The 24,884-nt window shown below is 45.3% G+C and overlaps 1 protein-coding gene across 2 annotated transcripts in view; it reads left to right on the forward strand.

Annotated features, from left to right (window-relative positions):
• RABGAP1L (RAB GTPase activating protein 1 like) overlaps positions 1-24,884 on the forward strand; it is a 1,373,174-nt gene that overhangs the window by 977,014 nt on the left and 371,276 nt on the right. For both annotated transcript variants that reach the window (XM_078641752.1, XM_078641759.1), the window contains exon 19: positions 4,904-5,047. In XM_078641752.1, coding sequence (XP_078497878.1) covers positions 4,904-5,047 — 144 coding nt within the window. The remainder of the gene's footprint in view (positions 1-4,903; positions 5,048-24,884) is intronic.

Here is a 24,884-nt window from a genome sequence, read left to right on the forward strand (position 1 = left end):
GGGTCATTGTGTTGAATAGCTCTAGCGTGTTCTAGCACTCTCTTTTTTACCGGATGGATAGAGCTCCCTATGTAATACAATTTACACGGGCACACTAGACAATAAACACAGAATGGACTTGTACATGTTAGAAATTTGTTGATTCGTCTGACTTTTGATGTACCCGGTATCTCATAGTTGGTAACCTTAGAACTCCCTTTACAGGCTTTGCATATACACACTGTTTTGTATCTTATGTTAAATTAGCCTAATACTAGCCTAATACTGAACACATGTGGGAAACTTAATGATGTTTGATCTTACAACTACTGTCCTTATGAAAGCCAGGCCATTATCAGTCGAAACATGTTGACACTTAGTTGGAGAAGCCACTTTCTACACATCTCATTTTTAGGTCTCGTGGCGTTAACCGCGCGAAAGCGCGGTCTCGCTAGAGACCTATTGTGAGCGACGCAGCTTTCCAGGAGACAGCACCTGGCCACGCGCATTTCCTCTGCGAAGGCGATTTGTGCGGGCCACGCGCACGAGAACGCGCTCGCTGTGGCCAGCTCCTGTCTCCTGGAAAGCCGTAACACACAGCCACACCTCCCCCTGCACGCATGCGCACACACAGACACACACACGAGCGCACCTACACACACGCACCCACACACAAATATAGAGACCCCCGGCCGCCGCCGCCCACATACACACATACACACATACACACACACACAAGCGCACCCCCCTGCCCCCTACAACTAAGCCCCACTTACCGCCATTCTGCACTTCTCCAGCCTCCGCGGGGCTCTCCCTCGGGCATGGGAGCCCCGCTCTCAGGCACTCCTTGGGCGCGTGCGCGGGCTTCAGAAGACGGAAGTCCCGCCCCACGGAAGGTTTCGGTTTCGCTCACGTCTTTCTCCAGGTCGTTAAGGACTATCGCTATAGTTGCTGGAATCGCTGGGGGTGTGTGGTGAGTAGCCTTCATTTCAGACACCTAAAATTACAACCACTGTTGCATATTTTCTTTTCGTCCCGTCTGAGCGTCGAGTCTGTGTGGTGCAAGTAAAGTCGGGGACGTATTGTTGAAGATACCCTATTGCAATACATATTGTTTGTTATGCGACCACAAATGTTGGTATTACTATGAAAAGGAAAATTGCGAACTTCTGTGAGCAGTTACAGAACGTTGTGGTTGTTTTAAGGAGTTTCTGGATGACCGTGTCCAAAAATGAAACCATGGACGCTTAACACCCAATCTCATGGCTTAACGCATTCTGAGGATTATCTGGGAGGGGGCGGTACTGCTAATGTGTAAAGTTGGAGACATTCAGGCAATATTAGTGCATCATAGTCCCGAAGAGCTGTCAAGGGTTGGACAGGCAAGAGAGTACTGCCGCCTGCTATTTTGAATAGGAAGGAGGGACAGCGCGGATTTGGCACCCAGTGTTAATAGGGAGAGACGGATTTGTCTTTAAATTCTTCACGTGAGCATGTGGACCCAGCTCTCTGCCTCATCTCTCTCTTTTTATTTTTTCGGGCAGTTTTTATATAGCGCGAAATTGACCCGAAGGTATTGGAGCTGTTTGCATGAGCACCAGTTACGTTATGTACGGATACATTCGTTATTTGGTAGGCGAAGGGAGATTTTGTGATTTGCCTAGAATTACAGTATGTTGAGCCGAGGCTCGAACCTAGTTCTCCTGTTCCAAAGTCGGCAACTCTGACCACTCGGCCACATCCTTCAGGTGTTCGTCGCTGACAACTACAAAGACATTTTAACCTTCCCCAAGAACATAAACATAGGAGCGTTCCCTAATAGCCTACACGTAATTATGGAATTGATTTATTGTTTTCCAGCTGTACACCCGTTTTTAAGTGGTGGCACTTTAAGAAACCTAAATTAAACCAAAAGACAAAAAAGAATGTTACATAGATTAAATTACTAACGTTCTATGGCTCATTCTCCTTGTTTCACATGGCATTCAGACGTATGTAGATGGATATGAGTAGAGTGTCCTCTGCAGTGATGTATGTGTAACTTCCTAGACACTGATTTTAAAACCTGCAAGAAAATCTCAGTTTTTCATCCTTCTGAGATAAATAGAAAACGTATAGTCTGAGTTGATTAATAGGACCATTGATTTACAGTGAAGCATTATATTAAAAAATACTTTTTTTGTAAATGAAAATAACCATTGTATCAATAGAGTATATAGTAATATGCTTTTAACCTATAAAAAACTCAGAGGTAGTAAAACACGTTGGTTTAAGCGCTTTACAACGACACCATAGCACTCTTCAAAGGCCTTAATTACTCCTGAGTAATGCAGTGTCATGTCGCAGATTATTGGTTATCATTCAGTACGGGCTAAGGATTTTCTGTTGCATTATATGTTCCTTTCAAAAGCAAATTAAGTGACAGGCTTCTCTGTGTGTGAGAGACAGCTGTAAGTGTTACAGTCGCCACTTAATGCTGGTGGAAAACCTTGGGTCTGATTCACAAAAAATATAGAAATCTGCACTACACCATATATTTACATCTACATGTGGATGCAATTTTACTACTTTCTGCAATTAACTATTTCTAGAAGTACAATTGGAAAGTTGCACAAAGCACGTTTCCAGTTATACTTCTGGGCATGTTGACTGACTATTCCGCGCCTCGTGGAATGCAGGGGGAGCCTGCAGAGGGGCGCGCGGCGCTGATAAAGAGGCAGGCTTTTTTTTTTTTTTTTCGTCCCGTCTGAGCGTCAAGGGTGCATCATCAGAGCTGTGTGAATAATAACAGCTGTGAGCCCCGTGCTGAGGTGCATCATCAGAGCTGTGTGAATAATAACTGCGTCAGCCCCGTGCCTAAGGTGCATCATCAGACCTGTGTGGATAATAACAGCTGTGAGCCCCGTGCCTGAGGTGCATCATCAGAGCTGTGTGAATAATAACTGCCGGCAGCCCCGTGCTGAGGTGCATCATTAGAGCTGTGTGAATAATAACTGCGTCAGCCCCATGCTGAGGTGCATCATCAGAGCTGTGTGAATAATAACAGCTGTGAGCCTGTGGCTGAAGTGCATCGTCAGAGCTGTGTGAATAATAACTGTGTCAGCCCCGTGCGTGAGGTGCATCATCAGAGCTGTGTGAATAATAGCTGTGAGCCCGTGGCTGAGGTGCATCATCAGAGCTGTGTGAATAATAACTGCGTCAGCCCCGTGCGTGAGGTGCATCATCAGAGCTGTGTGAATAATAACAGCTGTGAGCCCGTGGCTGAGGTGCATCATCAGAGCTGTGTGAATAATAACAGCTGTGAGCCCGTGGCTGAGGTGCATCATCAGAGCTGTGTGAATAATAACTGCGTCAGCCCCGTGCGTGAGAAGCATCATCAGAGCTGTGTGAATAATAACAGCTGTGAGCAACAGCATACTCTTGCACACACTCTCACTGCTCACCAATTCAAAGTTTGCTAAAAAAAATGTATTCAACGCATTGTCATACACAATGCCAATAACTCAAACTTTAATGCTGCGAGACCTATTGCATTGTAAATGCTTGTTCATACTATGGTGGACAATGCATAAGATTGCAAACTAATAATTTAGGAAAGCTCTGATGGCAAACCTTTAAACATGCGCCCCTTAGAGGGGGGTGTTCTACTACCCCAATAGCATCATGCCCATAATGCATGGGTGTGCACTGTGTACTAATCGTATTCCTCTAGCCCTAACAACCTTTACTGCCACTTTCTCTCTGGCACACAGTTATAACAATACACTGTAGCCTCACACACATTGACTAATTCCCATCAATGCCCATGTTTTGTAGTTATCATCACCATTAGAATGTCCATAATTTTCTAAAGCTAGAGGTGTGGTGCAGCGGCCAGAGCGACTGACTCTGGAGCTCCGGGCTCATGGTTCGATCGCTGGTGCCGGTGGCAGCTCAGCCCAGCATCATGTGACTCTGGCCAGTAGCTCACTTAATCTCCCCGACGTCCCCCACCGCCTTGATACCCTTAGGGGTGATATGTTCACGCTTTACAAATGTGGAATTTATCCCAAAAAATCCAACTGCTTAGTATCTATATGGATAGGGTGCTGGCTATAACACACCTCCAAAATTTCAGCCGAGATTCAGGAATCTTACCTCCCGAACATCTGAGGTCAAAGCACAGGCACAGTTAACAAACTGCATCATTGTTAATTAATATTATGTAAAAGAATTTGGCATAGGCATATTTCCTCTAACATTTTTGCTACTTATGCCTACCATGAACGTATTTCAGAGAGACTGTAAAGGTTTTTCAACTGTACTTATTCATGAAAAACGACAGCTACATTCAATATATCTATGTAATAGGAATTACATTGTGGGATTCAGATTCTGTACAGTGATGTTGTGATTTGCATTTAACATTAGCTAGAGTGATGGCTGTGCATGCAAAAGTCAAGACGGCTGCCATGTTTTTCAAAGTAGTATACAGACACTGGTCTCAGCGGACCGGCGAAGGGGTCAGTAAGAAGGTTTAGTTACTGTGGACAGAGTTGGTGTAGCCTGTAAGTAGTACAATGTAGTGGGGAACAACAGCACATTGTGTCATAGGTGAGATAAATGTTGTCTATGACCACTGCAGGTAAACAGGAAAGGCTGTAAAATTGCTCTGGGAACTCAGGAGCCATGTATGTGCTCTGCTATCACATAATCCCTCAGTGCATCTCTTGGACTTAATTGGCTTATTGGTAGTGTTGGCAAACCAGGTGTGTTAGGTTGCTAGTTGCAATGCCTGACTTAATCTTTAAAAGCTGAAATATGTTTGATTCTGCCAGGTGGAGTGTGATATCCTATAATGTGAGTTAATGGGGTACCACTGAGCAGGGATACCGATGCCCCTAGGACTCACTGGCATTTCTGATTTTGTCCCCTTTCCTTCCAGGAGCAGTTACCTGACCTGTATGTTCACTTCATGGAGCTGAACCTGGAAGCCCACATGTACGCGTCTCAGTGGTTCCTCACCCTTTTTACAGCGAAGTTCCCACTATGCATGGTCTTCCACATTATCGATTTACTGCTGTGTGAGGTAAGTGGTTCTCAACTAGTTTAAGTAATCGGACCATACATGGCATTTGGAAAAAACACTGTATTTGCTCTTCACAATGGTGCCCAAGCAAATGCACCACTCAGAATCACTAATTTAGTTAAGATCAAGACTCAAAACCCACCTGTTCTAAACCAGTTAGTCAAGCATTTCTTTCCTCCCTTGCTTTTGCTGTCAAATATAACTCTCCTGTGTGTTCTTTAGCTTTTAGTATACATGTCTAATTATTCCTTGCCCATATTGTATGTATTAGACCTCGGAAATGTGTACTCGACTTTATAACCTAAACTATGTACCCTGGTCCTAAACTATGCAGCCACTGCCAGACTGACGCACATGCAATATAGAAGCTGTAAACTTTCATAACTGCTGCCATACTGCCTTGTATTCCAACTCAAAGCCTGTACACCTAAAAACAATAATTACTTTTTACAGCACCCACATCAGCAAAATAAACATAAACACTAAGAACGTCTGATCCCCTAAACATGGATAACTGTATTTTATGTGCCTTTATATACAACCGAGGTGCAGTTTCTCCCTGACTTAGCTTTTACAGCCATTCCAGAAGGACATATCTGGCATGTGGAACCTTGTCTTGCACGTAATGTGCATCCCAACCTTGAGTTTTGAGTATTCTTGCAACCTGAAGGTCCCCTTCAGATTAAAACAGAGTCCTACCCAGTCAATGGGGGGGTTGCTTCCTCAACTCATTCTATTGCGTAATTAGTAGAAACAGCTCCACCGCTGGCTCTCAAATAAATGTATCACAGTCCATCTGCACTACAAAAGGTATACGTTTGTCATGCAAAAATCCTTTTCATAGAGTTCAGTTTCTTAACATTATTCTAATAGTGCACCTATACCCGCAGCTCCAGTCAGTTGCATTCACATGAGCCTGGAAAGTGAGAGGTGCGTTGCACTTTATCGTAAAACAGGCAGGTACTGTGCGAGTCCAGGGAATGGGCTTCTTTCTGTGTATCCTCTATAAAGTCACTGTTTTCGAAAAGACAGTCCAAAAACAAAGTGAGGACCATTTTCTCCTTGGGTTTGGCTAGTGGTGCTGGTGTCCGTGAAGGCTGTGTCCTCCGAACTATAGCAACCATAAATGTGACCCTACAGGTTGCTTGTAAAATGTTGGATTTAACTGCCCCCACTTGAGGACAGGGATCTTACTGACACGGGCATAATTCTCCCCCACCCCCCCTGCAGAGCACTAAGCTGATGTTTAGAGACAGGAGGGGGCTAAAACTCTTTCTAAAATTTTCCTTGATGAAGTAACCCCTCTCAACCATATCAAGAGCTCTGGTGATGTATATATTTTGAAGGGTATATCATGCTGTACTGGAGTGTGATATTCTGGCCCCTCCTCCACAGTAAAACAAAAATCCTGCTGGACCTCATACCTGGGACTCCCTTTAATCCACCTTGAGTGTATGTGGAGAACATACAACAAGTTAAAGTGTCCCGTGGAACAAGGCTGTGCAAGATAATTGGCGGATTATCACAGTTTGATTGCTTGAATGAATGGGAGACATATGCAAGACAACTGAGGTGTGCGAAACAGGTGAAGGGAATAGTACGGAATTACAGTGCTTAATTTGCACACCAAAAAATAAAATAAGCGCCAGGGCCCTCATCCGGAGGCCATTGTAGCTTGCTTCATCCATTGCTCTTGGCAATGGTGCCAATGGCAATTCAGGCTATTCCATGGGAGGCAGCTATTAGTCATTTTTAATATGTGTTATTTTAATAATAAACTGTTGTTCGGCTTATCTCCAAATTAGACCGACAACACCACCATGTGACAGCTGTCATAAGTGCCGGTGTTGACAATTGCGGTGCAGAGTGCCGAAACCACTGGCTCAATATAAAACAGGAGTTATAGGAATTTAGACAAGCCAAGAGTGTGCAGAAGACTAAGGAATACTTGCACTAAGACACTTTGGCAGGAAGTAAGACTTTTGTGGCACAGCCTTCGGTGCCACAACAGGAGATGGAGGCAGATCTAATAATAGAGGGACCTTTGGACAGAAAGCCTCATCCCTACAGTGAGACTAAGACATGCGATGAAGGGTCAGAGGATGTGGTCAAAAGGAAGAAAGGTAAGGGTAGGATCAGGAAAAAGTGGAGTGGCACATATCGAAAAGCAATGCCCCAAGATATTCAAAGATGGAGGGAGTTAGCCTAATATTAGCTATAAAGTGGAGATGATTCAGTACTAGTGGTATTATAGGAAAGAGCAATGAATGAGCTGGGGCTTGAGATGGGAAATTTGGGATATCGAGAACATACTGAAGCTCTTTTCTTTGCTCAACGGCACCCTAGTGATAAAGACCAATTAGTAGCCTCATGGGACACTGAATTAACAAATGACTGTGTGGAACTGGGTAAAGTAGAATAGGATAAGAAATAAGCTAGGAGTTAAATAGATACATTGCAATTTTGGGGGGGGAGTGTGGAGCAGCTTATCTGAAGTTCTGGGATGGGAGCTACCGCGTACTCCGCGGCTGGGTCTACTGCATGTATTAGAAGGGGTGGGGGGAAATGCATATAAACGGCATCTATTGTTGTTGGGCCTCACCATTGCCAAAAGGGATGTGGTTAGGGCATGGAAGGATCCCAGAGCGCCCTCAGTACTGGTGTGGAAGAGAGGGCTAGACTTCTGCATGGGTTTGGAGCGTCCGATATTTGAGGCCCGAGGATGCCCAAGGAAACATTATAAAATATGGAAGCGTTAGGCAGACTACAGAGGCCTGTGGCTGGACCCCCCTGTGGAACGGGAGGATTTTCCGGGGACGATATGAAAGAATTGACAAAAGTTGGTGACTGTACACATTTTACTAGATTTTGTATTTGGAATGTGAGATGCTATCGTGCGGCGGGGTGGGGAGGGACCTGGGAGGGGGGAGTTTGGGGCAAGGGGGGGATAAGGGGTGGGAGGGGTAAAGAAGGGGTTTAGATATTGTTGCTTATTCTAAAAGATATCCAGATTGCCAATTGACTGATGTTGTATAAATGCTCGTAGATTTCTCCGGGTTACGGAGTGCTGCGCCTGGTGTTCAATCTTTCAATAAAATCTGTTTTGAAAAAAAAAATAGATAAATTGTATCCAAAGTTACAGGAATGGAGGTATCAGGCAGACGAATGAGAACAAGAGAAAAAGGATGGTAAAAGACAACAAAAGGAAAGTCAAATGCAAAATCAGACAGATGTTACGGTCGTACAGTTACAGCCAACTCGCTGTCTGGAGATGGGTATTCTACAAATAAACTTTGTCCACAAATATTCTAGAGACCGACAGTACCCTTAGTAAGGTTCTTCCTATGAGGGAAGACCCGGGAACTGCAACAAAGAAGTTTCATTATGTTTATACCCCATTGACCAATATGGACTTGTACACTTTTATTAAAGATTTTCCTAATTTACGAGAGAGCCCTAGCGCATAAAATCCAAATGTAGAATAGGCATTACAATTATGCGATCTGACATGGAAAGACCTTGATACTATATTTTCCATAATTATACCTTCAGAACTGTGGGCTAAGGTGAAACTGATGAAAAGGTGCAGTGGCCAGAGGAAGAGCCAGATAGATAGGACAATGGTCCCCTTTTCAAGTACACTTTGGACCTGCCACAAAAGGTTCTAGAATATCTCAAGAATTGCTACCTCAGAAACTTAATGATTGGACTAAAATATTTCAGATAGTACAAAAAAGGTGAATCTGTTCATCGCTATAATGAAAAGATAAGGACGGCTTTTAAATCCCATAGTACGATGAATATAGATGATCTGGGTTCTACTGCTGCCTTAGTGAATGCATTTGTACAAGGATTACAGCCGCCATTAACCCCTTCCATGCTGCCGTCGGCCATTGGCCGACGGCAGTGCTACCTCGCTGGTGCTGCCGTCGCAAATGGCCGACGCGGTCCGCCCGTTTTGCGCAAGTGCAGCATTTCCGCAAAATCGGCGGCGCAGTGGAGGGGTTAAGAAACAACTCCAGTTATTCCTTGGGAACCACTTGATAAGATATTGGTTAATGCTCAATATTGCTTTGAGTTTCAACAACAACAGGAGTACCAACAAGAAAAGCAACAAAAGGATAAAAAAAAACAAGTGGTAACAGCAGTTTAATACCACTAAACGGGACGGGGCACAGGGTTTCAGTGGCAGCAGGCGGACCCAGAGAGGTGGAGGCTTCAGGGGATGAGGAAGTGTTAGAGGGGATCCCCATCCCCCAGTCAGAGCAGTCATATTTGTGATGCTAAGGAGTATTGAAAGAATGAATGTCCCAATAACCCCAACAATTCCCAATCTGGTATGAACCCCCTACTGCAACATCAACCCAATTCCTTTTATGCTTCCCATTCATGGCCTCCGTCGGGTCCTATAAACAGATATTATTAAGACAGCAGACCCCACATCAAATGATGGCCAAAGACACTTAAGGTGAGGGCTACTGAGAAGCAAAGGGGTACCCCGGAGGGCAAATAGGAGTAATAACGCCTGCATTGTCAGATGACAAGAATGGTTCGTATGTTTAAGGAGAGGTTCTAGGTCATAATGTTATGTTCCTCACAGACACTGGTTCCACTTACTACACAATATCAACTAATACTGTTCCCCACTTACCTCCCTCGGGAATGACCAACACCTCTGGGGATTTTAAATGTTGCCCGTATAAGCCCTATTAGTCAACATGTGACAATTACCATTGGTCCAATTACGGACAAACATTCTTTTGTGGTTTCTGGCAAAAGTACCTTTAATTTGTTGGGTCTTGATCTATTGGAAAATATGAATGCTGTTATAAAATGTACACCAGATTGTGTTTTCTGTGAATGCAGTGAAGAATATCCATTTATATCTCACATGTGTGTACATCATACTGAAGTTAAATTTGATGTTTTGGATTGTTTACCTGATAATGCGTGAAACAATATAACTGTTGATGCCTGCGTTTAAAAAAAAAAAAATATGATGTGGAAAGGATATTGAATGATGAGCCTATTCATGTTGTTTTGAAGAAAAATGTTGTGTTGACCCGAGTTCCACAGTACCATGTTTAACCCGGAGGGAGAAATGGGATTGCAGGAAACAATATCAGCACTGGTTAAGGAGGGAGTCCTGGTAGAAACAAAGGGAAGTATTTGTAATTCCCCGATTCTCCTGATGTGCAAACGAAGTAAGGACCCTTCGAAGCCTGATGAATGGGTCTCGTGCAAGATCTAACTGAGATTAACAAGATAGTACAGCCCAGATTTCCTGTGGTGCCAAACCCCATTCCCATTCTTACCACCATACTCCCTTCAGCCACCTAGTCATAGATTTGACAACAGTATTCTTCTTCATTCCCCTACACCCTGATATTCAGTATTTACTTTCCTGTGCCTTTAGGGAGATGCAGTTTTTTTGGACACAGACTCCTCAAGGATATACAGAGTCTCCTTCTATATATTCACAAATATGAAAGCCAGATCTTGATCAATATGTCTAGGAACCCTGGGTGGCATTGATCCAATATGTAGACGATCTTCTTATAGCAGCTGATACAGAATAACAGTGTATGTGGGCCCCTATAAATTTGCTTAACTTCTTAGCAGCCCATGGACACAAAGCATTGCCACAGAAAAGATAGTTTCTTAGAAAACATCTGTCCTATTTGGGCCACCTGATTTCTAAAGGAAAGAGGAGAATATCACCGGAAAGTATCTTTGCATTAATGCAACATTCTGCTTCTGCAACACAATATGAATTATGTTCATTTCTAGGAATGCCAGGGTATTGCAGAAATGGATCCCACATGTTTTCCTAGTTTCTAAACCTTTACAAGACCTTATACACAAAGATGTAACTGACCATGTCCCATGGATGCAGATAGATCAGGAATGTTTTCACACTCTTGAAAAGGCTCCTGTGAATCTCCAGTATTGGTGAATCCAGATTCCACTAAATTGTTCCACCTCTTTACATTTGAGCATGAATGATATTTATTTATTTGCGTGTTTGTATAGCGCTATGAATAGACTCCCGAAGGAGTATCTCCGCGCTGTTGACACCTGGGAAAAAAAGAGCTTAGAGAAGGCCACAGGGAATATAATTTTATAGCCAAAACTTAGTATGAACCAACGGATATATGTTAACATGAGGTAAACAAAAAAGTTTTCAGACATTTTCTGAAATTGAGATGGTTCCTAACTTGTTTTAAGGAAAGCGGGAGGGAGTTCCAGAGATTAGGACCTACCACAGATAGAGCCCTACCTCCTTGCCTAGATTTAGTGATTTTAGGAATGTTTAGCAAAAGCTGTTCACCAGATCTAAGGGTGCGGGTAGGAGCGTATGGAACAAATTTTGTAGCCAAATACTCTGGTCCCAATTCGTTAAGGCCTTTATGGATAATACAGCAGGTCTTAAACTTTACTCGTTGCCGTATTGGCAACCAGTGTAGTTTGTGTAATAAAGGTCTGGAGGGGGACCTAGGAGGTGCATTAAGCACCAACCTCGCTGCTGTATTTTGTACCACCTGTAGGCGGTTGAGAACCTCTTCATTAGCTCCTGCCAGAAGACCATTGCAGTAATCGAGGCGGCTGATAATCAGAGCCTGAACCAAGGTTCTCCTATAAGAATCAGGGAGGAACGGAAAAATCCTCCGGAGGAGACCTATTACGTGAAAACATGTTCCAACCGTAATGGTGACGTGATGTTTCATAGTCAACTCTGGTTCCAATCTGACTCCTAGATTCTTGATTACTGTTTTGGGCTCAGGAACTGGGCCTAGATCGAGAGGCCACCAATCAGGAGACCATTGGACCTTTACATCACCAAAAAGCATCACCTCCGTTTTTCCAACGTTGCATTGGAGGATATTGGAGGACATCCACCTTGCAACTGCCTTCATCCCATCGGAGAAGGATTGTATTATCTCCGGTGTAAGATGTTTAAAAGGGAAGAGGAGCTGCGTATCATCAGCATATGACACTGGGTGGAATCCATAAGCTCTGGTTACATCTGCCAAGGGGGCCACATAGATGTTAAACAAGGTCGGGCTCAGGCATGAGCCCTGCGGGACCCCCTTGGTGATGTTAACCTCCTCCGACCTAAAATCACCCATGGTGACAGATTGGGTGCGGTTGGAGAGAAAGCTTCTGATCCATTCCAGTGCAATACCACCGATTCCACTCTCAGACAGGCGTTCGATAAGGATGTTGTGAGAAATAGTATCGAACGCTGCCGATAAATCTAGGAGTACCAGGATCACAGAATAGCCTTTGTCCTGGTACAGCCGAAGATCGTCTGTTATCGACAGCAAGGCCGTTTCAGTGCTGTATTTTGGCCTAAAGCCTGACTGAGATGGATCGAGGCTTCCAGATTGTTCCAGATAGGTGGATAGATGTTTATTGGAATGCTTTTCAGTGATTTTTCCCAAGAATGGTAAAAGGGAAATAGGTCTAAGATTAGACAAATTGGTCCAAGGAATTGATGAATTCTTCCTGATTGGTCTAACAAGAGCTTTTTTCCAACATTGTGGAACTACTCCAGATGTTAATGATATGCCCTTGCAGTACTCACAAAGGAACATGGGGGTCTTTAGAGACCATGTGCTTATCTGTTTGCAATATTAGACCCTGTAGCCAGAGCACTTCCCAAATGCCTGAGGGCAGCAGCATTTTGAGTAGAAGAAAGTGAGAGTTTGGTTTTGGGAAATACATTAAATGTATTTGTTTCTCATTCTGTTTCTTACATTGCTGAACAAAACACGTACACAGCATTTAACTAATGCCATATTGACTAGATATGAACTGATTCTGTTATCGGCTGACAATATTACTTTGCATCGTTATACTTCTTTGAACCCAGCCACATTGACATCTTTGCTTCTGGAGGATCAGACTTGCATAATTGTGTATTTTGGTGACAGAGCAACAAACTAAAGGCAGTCATTTTATAAACTACCCACAGGAGAAACTAGAGCAGCTTATGCTATAACTACATTGGAAGACGTAGTAGAGACAAGACGAATATAACAATTGTCAGCCCAAGCAGCAGAAATAATAGCCCTAACACGAGCATTTGAGTTAAGTACAGATTTGACAGTGAACATCTATACTGGCAGCCAATATGCTTTTCAGTTTGCGCACAATTTTGGTAGGCTTTACTAGGAAAGAGGATTCCTGACTGCTAGCAGTGCTAAAATAAAACATGGTACCTTAATTGTGCGCCTCCTCAGTGCATTGGGTTGCCCAAGGCTCTGGCATTTATTAAACATGCTGCCCATCAGAAAGTGACTGATGATGTAACAGTAACAATTGCGCTGATCAAACTGATAAAAATATTGCCTTAGCTGAAACAGATACTATGTATGTGGCTCAACCAGAGCAAATGTTGCAAGCAGACAGCAAGGGAAATGTGGATCCCTGTTTGTTACAACATAATGCAACTGAGGAATAAAAGGTTGAACGACAAAAGGAGGGCATCAATGTTGTTGGGATTTGGGTGGGGCCTAACAGAATGATCTGAAAGAAACACGTTTGTGATAGATTCCTTACCTTAGAATTACCCCCAGGCATCAGACTGGATCCGGAAAGTTTTCGTCAGCAGTACCCCTGTGCGTCGGTAGGCGTCGTCGTGTGGCTCCGCATACGTCGCTGGCTTCGTAGTCGCGGAGATGGCGTCGCTGGAGCTACTTAGAGGCTCCCACGCGCGCGGACGGCAGGCCTTTCTTTTTCCACCCCAGCAAGCACAGATCCGGAGAGAGCAGTACCCCCAGTCACTTTTTGACTGTGTTATTTTTGGGACTTTTGTCTCTGTTCTTTGAGTCTTTGACTCCTGGTGTGTAGGAATGCCCGGTTTGCCGACGGCCTACCAGCCCTACCCGGGACATCGGCGACTCCAGCCCAGCTACAGGACTTCCTGTCAGCCATGGCCCGCCTTTTTGGCCCATCAGGCCCCCGCCAGAACACCTTTGGGCCCCCCCGGGTCCGACTGGGGGTCCTCGCTCTTCTTTGTTGCCGACTCCGGCCCGACGTCGTCAATGACTCCGGTCTTGGCACCGCAAGACCCCCATGGATCCATGCATTGATCCCAGCTGATGTCGGGTGGCCTCGTACGACCTCCACCGACACTGACATCTACGGCACCGCCACCGACGTTGGCCGGCTCCATGGCCAACGCCGTCCCCGGCTTCCACCCTTACGTGGAAACGGCGCCGGACCAGTGTCGATCGATGCCGATACCGAATTTCTATCCCTTTCTCCGCCTGCCCGGCAGATAGGGCAAGACTGGGAGGACCCTCTGAGGACCCTCCTGCAGCCCAGTGCGAGTTTGACCCGGACTAGGAAGAGGATTTGGAGGATGCAGGTGACATAGATTTTATTCCAGAACCTGGCTCACTGTCTCTTTCTACTGTGGCTACGGAGGAGGGGGGCACATATTCTGTGGTGTTGCGTAGAGCAGCCGAGGCGCTCCACCTTGAGCTCCCTACGGTGGTCGTCAGGACTAACCTCCTGACAGAAGTGCTCCGTCTAGCGTCTTCCTCTACAGAGCCGCTGCTGCCCTTTAATGACACTCTTTCAGACGTTCTTTTGGGCACCTGATCCTTTCGTGGCCAAAGAAGGGGCGCCCAAACACGTTTGTTTCAGAGCCACAGGCATGCACAGCAACCATCTCAGCGCAGCCGCGGACGTGGGACCCGCTGAGGTGGGTCACGGGGCCAGCGGGCGGGTCAGTCCACCACCTCTCCTGCCGCAACTGCCTCCAAACCTTCCTAGTCCGGTGTTTCAGGCCCACCAAACGCCAGTGGGTGGCAGGATTCGCCATCACCTCCCCTACTGGTGTACAATCACTTCGGAGAGGTAGGTTCTGCAGATAGTCCGACGGGGCTACTCCCTCCCATTCAAGACTACCCCTCCAGCCATGCCACCTCAGTCCCACTGGATGTCGGGGGATCACTTGGCACTTCTTCAGCAGGAAGTTACAGCTCTCTTGGTTAAGGGGGCCATTGAGCGCGTTCCGACGCCAGAAATAGGTCATGATTGTTACGTCCACTACTTCCTGGTTCCAAAGAAGGACAAGGGCCTACGTCCTATCGTAGACCTTCGGAACGTCAATCGCTTCTCCGGAAGGAGAAGTTCAAGATGCTCACACTTGCTCAGATCTTGTCTGCCCTAGACCCGCAAAACTGTTTGGTAGCGTTAGACTTTCAGGACGCTTATTTTTCATATCCCCGTCCTGCCGGCCCACTGGAGTTACCTGCGGTTCACGGTAGGCAACTAGCATTTTCAGTTCACCGTGCTCCCTTTTGGCCTTACCATCGCCCCTCGGGTGTTCATGAAGGTAATGGCGGTGGTCGCAGCTCATCTGGGCAGATCAGGGGTTTCAGTCTTCTACTATCTGAACGACTGGCTGTTGAAGGCGGGCTCGCCCCAGGCAGTCGTTCCCCACCTCCAGACTACGGCAGAACTCCTACATTTGCTGTTCTCCATCAATGTGCCGAAGTTGCACCTGATTCCCACTCAGAAGCTCCTTTTCATCGGAGCAGTTCTGGACACAGCCCAATATCGGGTTTATCCTCCCAAACAGCAAGTCTGAGACATTCAGGCTATGATTCCGATCTTTCAGCCCTTATTCTGGGTTTCGGTCAAGATGACCTTGAGGCTGCTGGGCCTCATGGCCTCCTGCTGACCAATCATGCCAGATGGCATATGCAGGCTCTGCAGTGGGACCTGATGTTCCAGTGGGCGCAGCATCAAGGGGACCTGTCCGAGTACGTCCAGATCTCAGAGGGCTCTGCGCAACAGTTGCATTGGTGGCTCACGAACCAATGTTGGGTCAGCTGCATATCCCTCTCCCTTCCCCAACCGGAGCACACAGTGGTGACGGATGCATCCCTCCTAGGATGGGACGGCCACATGGGACAGGCAGAGATCAGAAGCCTCTGGTCTCCGGCAGAGTCCAGGCTCCATATCACCCTTCTGAAGATCCGGGCGATCCTACTTGCACTGAAAGCATTCCTTCCCTCTGTCAAAGGGAGAGTAGTGCAGGGGTTCACAGACAACACCACCGCCATGTGGTATTGTAACAAGCAAGGCGGGGTGGGATCGTGGACCCTATGTCAGGAGGCTCTGCGTCTCTGGACATGGCTGGAACGTCAAGGCATTTCCTTGATGGTACAACACTTGGCAGGGTCTTTGAACACCAAGGCGGACGAACTCAGCCGCAGGTGCATGATGGATCACGAATGGCGTCTTCACTCGGAGGTGGCGCAAGGTCTCTTTCAACAGTGGGGAGAGCTTTGGTTAGATCTATTCGCCACCGAAGAGAACGCGCAATGTCATCACTTCTGCGTGTTGGAACTTCCAAGGCGGCACTCGCTCGGCGACGCTTTTCGTCACGAGTGGTGCTGCGGTCTATTGTACGCCTTTCCGCCTATACCACTTCTACCCAGAGTGCTGAATAGGATCAGGCGCAACCGGGCCCAAGCCATTCTTGTGGCCCCGGACTGGGCTCGAAGAATTTGGTATCCCGAGCTACTCAGGATCCCCCGGTCCGACTGCTGCTTCGGGAGGATCTTCTGTCGCAGTAGCAGGGGACGGTCCTCCATCCGAACCTGTCCAGTCTCCACCTACATGCGTGGAGATTGAGCGGCGAAAGTTGATTCCTTTTGACTTGCCTCCTGAAGTCGGTGATATCATTCTGGCAGCCAGGCGTCCCTCCACTAAATCAGTATACGCCTGCAGGTGGAACACATTTGTGGCATGGTCCACAGCAAAGGCTGTGGATCCCCTTTCTACCCCTCTTTCAGAAGTCTTTTTGTTCCTTCTTTCTCTGGCCGAGCAAGGCTCTGCTCTGCGCACTATTAATGGCTATCTTTCTGCAATTTCGGCCTTTCTCAGGCTCACTGATCAGCCCTCTCTTTTCAAGTCCCCTGTTGTGAATAGATTTCTCAAAGGCATAACTCACCTTTTCCCTCCGATTCCGTTCGTGATGCCGCAGTGGGACTTGAATCTGGTTATTACCTATTTGGTGTGTGCTCCCTTTGAGCTGCTTCACAACTGTCCTTTTCGTTTAGTGACTTTGAAGACTGCTTTCCTGGTTGCTGTCACCTCTCGTAGGTGGGTGAGTGAGCTCCAGGCTCTTTCCTGTAAGCCTCCTTTTCTGTCGATCCATCCGGACAAGGTTATGCTTCACACTCATTCTTCCTTCTTGCCAAAGGTTGTTACTGCCTTCCACATCGGGCACTCTATCATCTTGCCCACTTTCTTTCCACCTCCGCACCCTTCCAGAGAGGCTCCACCGTCTGGACCCAAAACGTGCGCTCTATTTTTCCTGAATCGCACACAACAGTTCTGGGTGGATGACCAGCTCTTTGTTGGCTACGTGTGGGCCAAGTAAGGCCGGGCTGTACACAAGAGGACTATCTCCTGCTGGGGCGTCTTGTGTATCAAGGCCTGTTATTCTCTGGCTAAAAAAGAACCACCGATGGGGTTGCGCGCCCATTCTACCGGAGCGACAGCAGCTACTACTGCATTGTTATGTGGTGTCCCCCTGAAAGACATCTGTCAGGCAGCCACGTGGGCCTCGCTGCACACTTTTACTAAGCATTATTGCCTTACCAGTCAAGTCTGGAGAGACTGCTTCTTTGGCCGCCCTGTTCTCTGTGACTTTCGAGTGTGATCTTTGTTCGCAGAGCCACCACCGGGGTTGGTATTGCTGGAGTATCTATTCTAATGTAAGGAATCTATCACTAACGTGTTTTTTTCAGATGAACAAGTTACTTACCTTCGGTAACAATATATCTGTAGGAATAGATTCCTTACTGCCCCACCCATCCTCCCCGTTCTGCCAATTGATTTCTAGGGTTAAGGTCATCCCTTTGAGGGCCCTAGTTTCAATGCACCAGTGGTCAATATCTTGCATGGCTCTGCGTTCCTGGCTCAGAAAGTTGTGTACAGAACTGACGTCAGCGCACGTGGGCGCGTCTAAGTAGCTCCAGGGACGTCATCTCGGCGACTACGATGTCAGCGACGTACGCAAAGCCGCATGACGACGCCTACCGACGAGCAGGGGTACTGCTGACGAAAACTTTCCGGATCCAGTCTGACGCCTGGGGGTAATTCTAAGGTAAGGAATCTATCACTAACTAATGTTTCTTACAGATATATCGTTACCGAAGGTAAGTAACTTGTTCATTAGGTTGCCTAAAACTTTGATGTATAATTTGGCTTACCATTCATGGTCCTGCGCATTGGGGATGCAATGCCGTGTGCAGATATTTTTCACAATTTTGGTATAATAAGAACTTTTGAAGGAATGCCAAACTGCATTACATGTGGACTGGTTAACAGTGGTTAGGGAGCACCCACCACATCAGGACACTTTCCAGCTCTCAAAGTGCCTGCCTTTTGAACTTTTGTAAATGGACTTTGTGGCGTTTCCTTTCACAAACAAACTTCGGTATGCACTGGTGGTGGTTTGTATGTTCTCTGGCTGGATTAAGGCTTATGGTACTAAGAAGAACAATGCACAGACAGTGGCTAAGTATTTGCTGAAGGAACTGATCCTAAGATTACGGGTCCCGCGCCGGATTTCATCAGATGACAGTCAACTTTGTGAATAAAGTGGTAGAGTGGGTATATAAGGCCCCTTTGATAAAGCAACAGTTCCATTGTGTGTACTATCCACAGGCAGCGGGTGCAGTGGAGAAGCATAATGGTATTCTTAAAGCAAATATTGTGAATACATATGCAGAGACGGAACTGACATGAGTATATGCATTGCCCATAGCATTTCTAAGTATGCACAGTATTCTGAAGTGTCGCCACTAAATTGAGCTCTAAGGAGATTGTGACTGCCAGATTAATGGCGATATGGTGGTGGTGGGTGGGGAGGTTCTATAAGGCAATGCTATCATGCAGATTGATGATGCAACGCTGGGAGACTAATTCATTGCCGTGACTAAAGGACTGAATCTTTTGATGAAAGACGCCCTGCCCACATCGTCAACGTCTGAAGGACACGGTCTCCAGCCCGGAGGCTGGTTGTCCGCTAAGAACTTTCTGCGCAACAGTGGTCTGCAGCAGGGATGGAAAGGCCTCACCCAAGTCCTGCTGGTTACTAACATAGCTGTGAAATGCCTGGAATATAAAAAGTGGACACACGCCAGCCATGTGAAGAGAGTGCCTTCACTGATGTGTCAAGAACAGGTAGAGCTCATTTCAGATCTGCCACAAGCAGTGCATACTGGCGAGCTCAGATGTAACTTGCGTCAAATTCCTATAAGACAAGCTTCTGAGTCCAATTAACAGTTTTGAAACACTGGACTCAGAGCCTCACATGTGCTGGTAAGCTCTGGAGACCATGCGATTGAGAAGAGTGTGGTGAATAGAGGTAAAAATACAAAACCGAACATACCATCAAAACTTAATAAAAAGTATTGAATAGAAGGAGATATAATTATAAGGAGACATATAAGGGAGCTCAAAAATAGACTATAATGTTTCCTTCTCTTCTTATACTTGGGATTGGTTGGCCCTTTTTCTTGCAATTGCCATTGCGATATAGAAAATATTGGCCCTCTACTGGTAAATAGGAAGTTCAATTTGTAACAACTGTTGCCCTGGCAATAGATTTGTACCAGTATCATCATGCTGTATATAAGGAAAATGTTGCAATACAAATGATGAATGCATAGTATAAAGAAATGAGTGTTTCAAATTGCTGGATATGTATGCAGAGGCCTGCTGAGGGGAAAAAGGGTTCCCATATTTTTACATATGCCTCTACCGTTTAACGCATCACGCTATGCACCCTTAATTTTGGGAAAGAGCAGAAAATAATCGGACCATCCACAATTAAATAGATCAGTTATTATACTTCTGGTTGTATAGAATGCGCTATGTCAGGAAATAAGGAAGAACAATGGTTAATAACAAATACAACACATCAGAGTGAATTCCTGTATTTAAAATGGAATGCTATAGCCCATCCTGTCCAGGTACCTCTGGGATTAATTTGGAGATGAAAGGGGAGCATCTGTTTAGTGAACGAAGGAAGAGCAGAAAGGGGCGATAGTGAAGGTGAGCAGTATTTTAACATAAGCAATACCTCTTCATTAGGCTATCGCTTGTACCTGGGAATATAAGCGTACCTTTTATGCAGAGAAAGAGCTTACACCTTGTTGCCAACAGATTGGGGCGGTTCCTGTTACATAGGATGGATATACCCTACCCTACGAGACCAACCAAAAAAACACTTCCAAAAACATACATTGGAAAATCCTAATTCCATACTTGGGGAAAGTGAAGCCTAGATCAGACAGATACATAGCTCAAGAGACCTAGGAAAAGGGATAATACCGATGCTTGGAGTAGCCCTTAATTCCAGACAAATAAGACAATTGGGTAGATTTACTGTGTTTATGTGTTATTTCTTTTTAAAGAAGTAGGCCTAAACTGGGCATCCATATTTATTGCAAATGCTAGGTGTGTCTCTTCATAACCCTGCTCAAAGCCATGGCTGGTATTCCCTTTGTCAAGTTGACACATTGGATCTGGTGCTCTTCCAAGCTTCCTAGTGTCAGAACCTTTCTAGTGCAAAGTTGTGGGGTTTTCGTTTGGGGTGTATTGTTCATAATCTGAGTGCTAGTGCCACCCTGTTTGCCGGTCTCTTTGTATTTGGAGCAGACCTTTCCCTATCTTGCACTGCTTCTGTTGCTTTTGGTGCAGCCTCCCTGTGTTGTGTCTGATGTTTCCCGGCCCAATGTTGATCAGTTGTGAGAGTCATGTCTCTGCGTCGATTAGTTTTCCCTTCACCTCCAGGGTCATATCTGAGGTTCTCTTCCCCAAGGCCACATGTTCCATAGTCACAGGGGAGCTGTGGAAAGGTTTTGCTGTACAATTGTGTCCAGGGGAGAGTAGGACAGCACCATATACTCACAGGGATGCTCTCCAGCACCCTGGAGAGAGGCGGGTAATGGCCGGGATAGCGCTTAAACCATGGATACTCAAAGTACGGCCAAGGTGCCGCATGCGGCCCTTCTGACCTTTACATGCAGCCCCCTGGTCACCAGCAGTACTGAGCTGCTGTTTACTCGACTCCGCACTAACAATAAAAAGATGCTAAATAAAAATGCAAACATTTATTTAGATGTTAATTTGTGTTAAAGAAAGGTAGTAACTAGGGAGTCCTGCACTGCACAGCTTTAATAACAATCTTCATTTTTAAAGTCATGTTGCAGCAAAAGAGCCAAAATATGATAGTTCTTCAAAATTCAAAAAGTGTTTTTAATTAACCTGCAGAACATTTTCACCTTAGTTTGTCAGATTATATCAGTGCATTGAGAAGTGTTATTTTAAAAGTGATAGTTTTCGAACATGAATTTATAAACATGAATTCTTTCCTCCACCCTAACAATAATGCCAATGGTGATTTAAAGATGCAGATCAGCTGTTATGTGCACTCTTTGGGAGACCTGGGTTCCTATTATAAATGAACAAAGTTATAGTTTATTAAATCAAACACAGGAGAAGGTTTTTGAACGCACTCATTCTTAGTCATTTATTTTGAGGTCTTTTTATTTGTGATAATAAAGAAAAAGGTGGGAAAGTGAAATAAAACCATTGCCTAGCTTCACACAATTTAAAAGCTTGCTTGTGCTTTATGCGTCTCCTGCTCCTCCCATTGCAGCCCGCGGACATCCTTCAAAGTATCTTCTCTCATCTGCCAGAAAACAATTTTAAAACACAATTTTAAATGTAAAAAAAAAACCTTTGAAATGTAAAATAGAGCTTGTTTTTATATTACACAGCTGTTGCGCCCCTCTTCCCTCCCTGAATGAAATGGAAGCCTTAAAAGGCCTCCCCTTCATCCTGAGCACGGGGTTATGTATCTGGAAGGCGGCGTATTTGCAACAAAGTCTCTTTCCCAGTCTGCTCTCTTTGAAGACACCTGTTGCAGCAACGACAGGCGTTGGGGTCTCAGGGCTACAGCAAAAACTGCATTCAAATGTGCCTCAAGTAAATGCCGCCATTTTGGTGCCAGGCTGTTCCTGTTTGTTTTTTTAGGTTCTTTATGAATGAATACCAAATTTGATGTGAAAGCTTGAGGCACTTCTCGTGGTCTCCCTTCTGCGTAATCCGTGCATAGCCCCTGTAGTGTGACCTACCGTCCGTAAATTCCACAGACTGTCTGTAATTTGGACCTCACGCCCGTTGTCCATGAGGATCCCTTTTACGGACGCCTTTTGTCCGTAGTTTTGGGCCTTGCAGGGGGCCGAGCTGTTCCCCTGTGAGAGGCCTCAGCTCCCTGACGGGGCCTCCCGCACTCCTCCTCGGAGCACAAGAGCAGCCCCACCCCCCCATTGTCATTCTGTCTGCGGCTGATTGTCACATACAGAATGACAATGGGCCAGTTTGAGCTGTTACAGCATGTGGTGGCCTCCTCCTGCCACGGTCTGTATAAAACAAATGTGCAAAGTTAAGAAGAAGAGGTTATAGTTCTTACACACTCTCATCATTTCAGAGCTTAAGCATTTTTATTATTCTATAAAACGAAGCCATAGTTGCTGCATTTTTTTTATTTTATGCAAGTAACTTCCATTGACAAAGTCAATAGTCATGGCTTGTTGTAGGTCTAATGTTACTGGATGCAATGACAGAAACAGCAGTATACCAATCGGGCGGCACATTATGCTCAGCACATATTTTTAGCTGAGGTGTTTTAAGCCACGCCCTTTATTACATCAGACATAGACATTGGAGAGACCCCCCAGTTTTTCATCCCATTTAAAGCCCTGGAAACAACACCATGTAACACTCACCTCATGTCCTGGCACTGTGCGTCATGCATTGCTCATGACTTCCAAGTTTTCAGATTGCCTATGTGCAGGGGTGTAGTGAAACCTCCACCACCCCACCCCAACCCTTGCTTTAGGAACTACAGTGAGGGTGAAGTTCATAATGGGCCTCTTCTGCCTGCAACTGGTTGGGTGGTGGATGGATGGAGAGATGGATGGCTAAGTAAAAGGGGAATGGAGAGAGAAAGGGAGGATGAATGGATGGATGGATGACTGACAGAATGGATGCATAGATGAGTGAAAACAAGAATATAAAGATGGATGAGTGAACGAATGTATACATGAATGAAAGGGAGGGTGGAGAGCTGGACGAAAGGATGGATGGATGAGTGAAAGGGTAAATGGTTGGATGGATGAGTGAATGAATGAATGGGTGGAAGAGTGGATGGATGAGTGAAAGGATGGCTTGGGTGAAAGGGTAAATGGATGGATGGGTGGAAGATTGGATGAATGAGTGAAAGGATGCATTGGGTGAAAGGGTGGATGGACGAGTGATGGATGGATGAGTGAAAGGGTGGATGAAGGGATGGATGGATGAGTAAAATGATGGATGGATGGATAGATGATGGATAGGTTTGCAAATGGTTAGGATATGGATGGGCACACGGATGGAAGGGCAGAATGAATGGTGAAAGACAGAATGATAGATGAAAGAATGAATAGATGACATTTTTAGTGACACCCAACTGCTACTTGAATGTTACACTAGTAATTGTAAATGTTTGCATGTTTTGTTTTAGATGTAAGGTTTTAGGGAGAGCCTCATAGTGCCATGGGCTGTGCTTGAGATGTATATTGTGTTTGTAGCCATAGGCAAGGCTTAAAAAACAAACTATGTAATAGTGCACCGACAGTGTCTTCTTAGAGAAAGCCACAAGGAAAAGCACCTTTGTGACTTCTGTCAGCAAGTGCAACTCTCAGCAAAGTCAGATTCCATATTTTAAGTTCCACTTGCTGAAACACCCATAATGCATTTCCTGTAGTGGGTTCATCACAGCAATCCTCTCTTTAGTTCACCTATTCCGCTTTACATCTCACAATTGCACTCAGATGTGAGATGCTAGTAACAAAGTGTATCCGAGCAGATCTTCTGACCACTTTTCTCGCCAAACATGCCTGCTCAGGACCATGAGTTATGAAGAAAATATCAGACTGTGCAACCCGTGCAGTAACCGTATAAATAGGTTATTATCATATGAAATACCACAGAAAGACCTGCACTGTTGCTCAAAGCTGCACGCATACCGAAAAAACATGGAGTGCATGATTGTCTCAACCTAATATAAAACTTATTTTGACTTGTACTTAAGTGGTTGTCTATTTACTTACTTTTATACTATCACACAACTTCCTCCACTGTGTCTGTAAAACTTTTGTCCCGAAGTTTTGTCCTGAATTTTGACCTCCTGTCCTGATTTTTTGTCCTGAATTTTGACCAGCTGTCCTTAATTTTTACCCTTACCTTCCTGAATTTGCATCCATGCCACTTGGTTACCCTAAGCCCTTGTGAACGTCCTAGATGAGTTTGCTGGGACGTGCATCGCGTTGTTTCAATGCAATTCTCAGATTAAAAGTAGACCTGACTACTACTTCTGCAACATTGACATCTAGTGGTCATGTGAGTGTATGACTTTTTTAACCAAAATACACCAAAGCACACCAGATCGTTATAACTATTATCCAAAGGACAATGAGCAAATCCGAGAGAAAACTTTTAGTTTCTATCACATTATATATATCCGTTTGCCATTCAAAGATGAGATTCAGAAACACCACTCAAAGATGTAAGTGTATGGCACTTGTGGACAGTTAGAGATTGTGTCATTCTTTTAAAAAAGGAGTTCATGCCCCTCAATTTGCACAGTTGCAGCTGCGCTATTGTGATTTGATGACCGATCAGTGTGCGCACATATTTTATGTTGTGATTAAAGTATGCTTATATTGCCTTTTTCACCAGTTAATGCACA

Source organism: Lissotriton helveticus, chromosome 1_1, assembly GCF_964261635.1.
Source record: "Lissotriton helveticus chromosome 1_1, aLisHel1.1, whole genome shotgun sequence".
Taxonomy (NCBI): domain Eukaryota; kingdom Metazoa; phylum Chordata; class Amphibia; order Caudata; family Salamandridae; genus Lissotriton; species Lissotriton helveticus.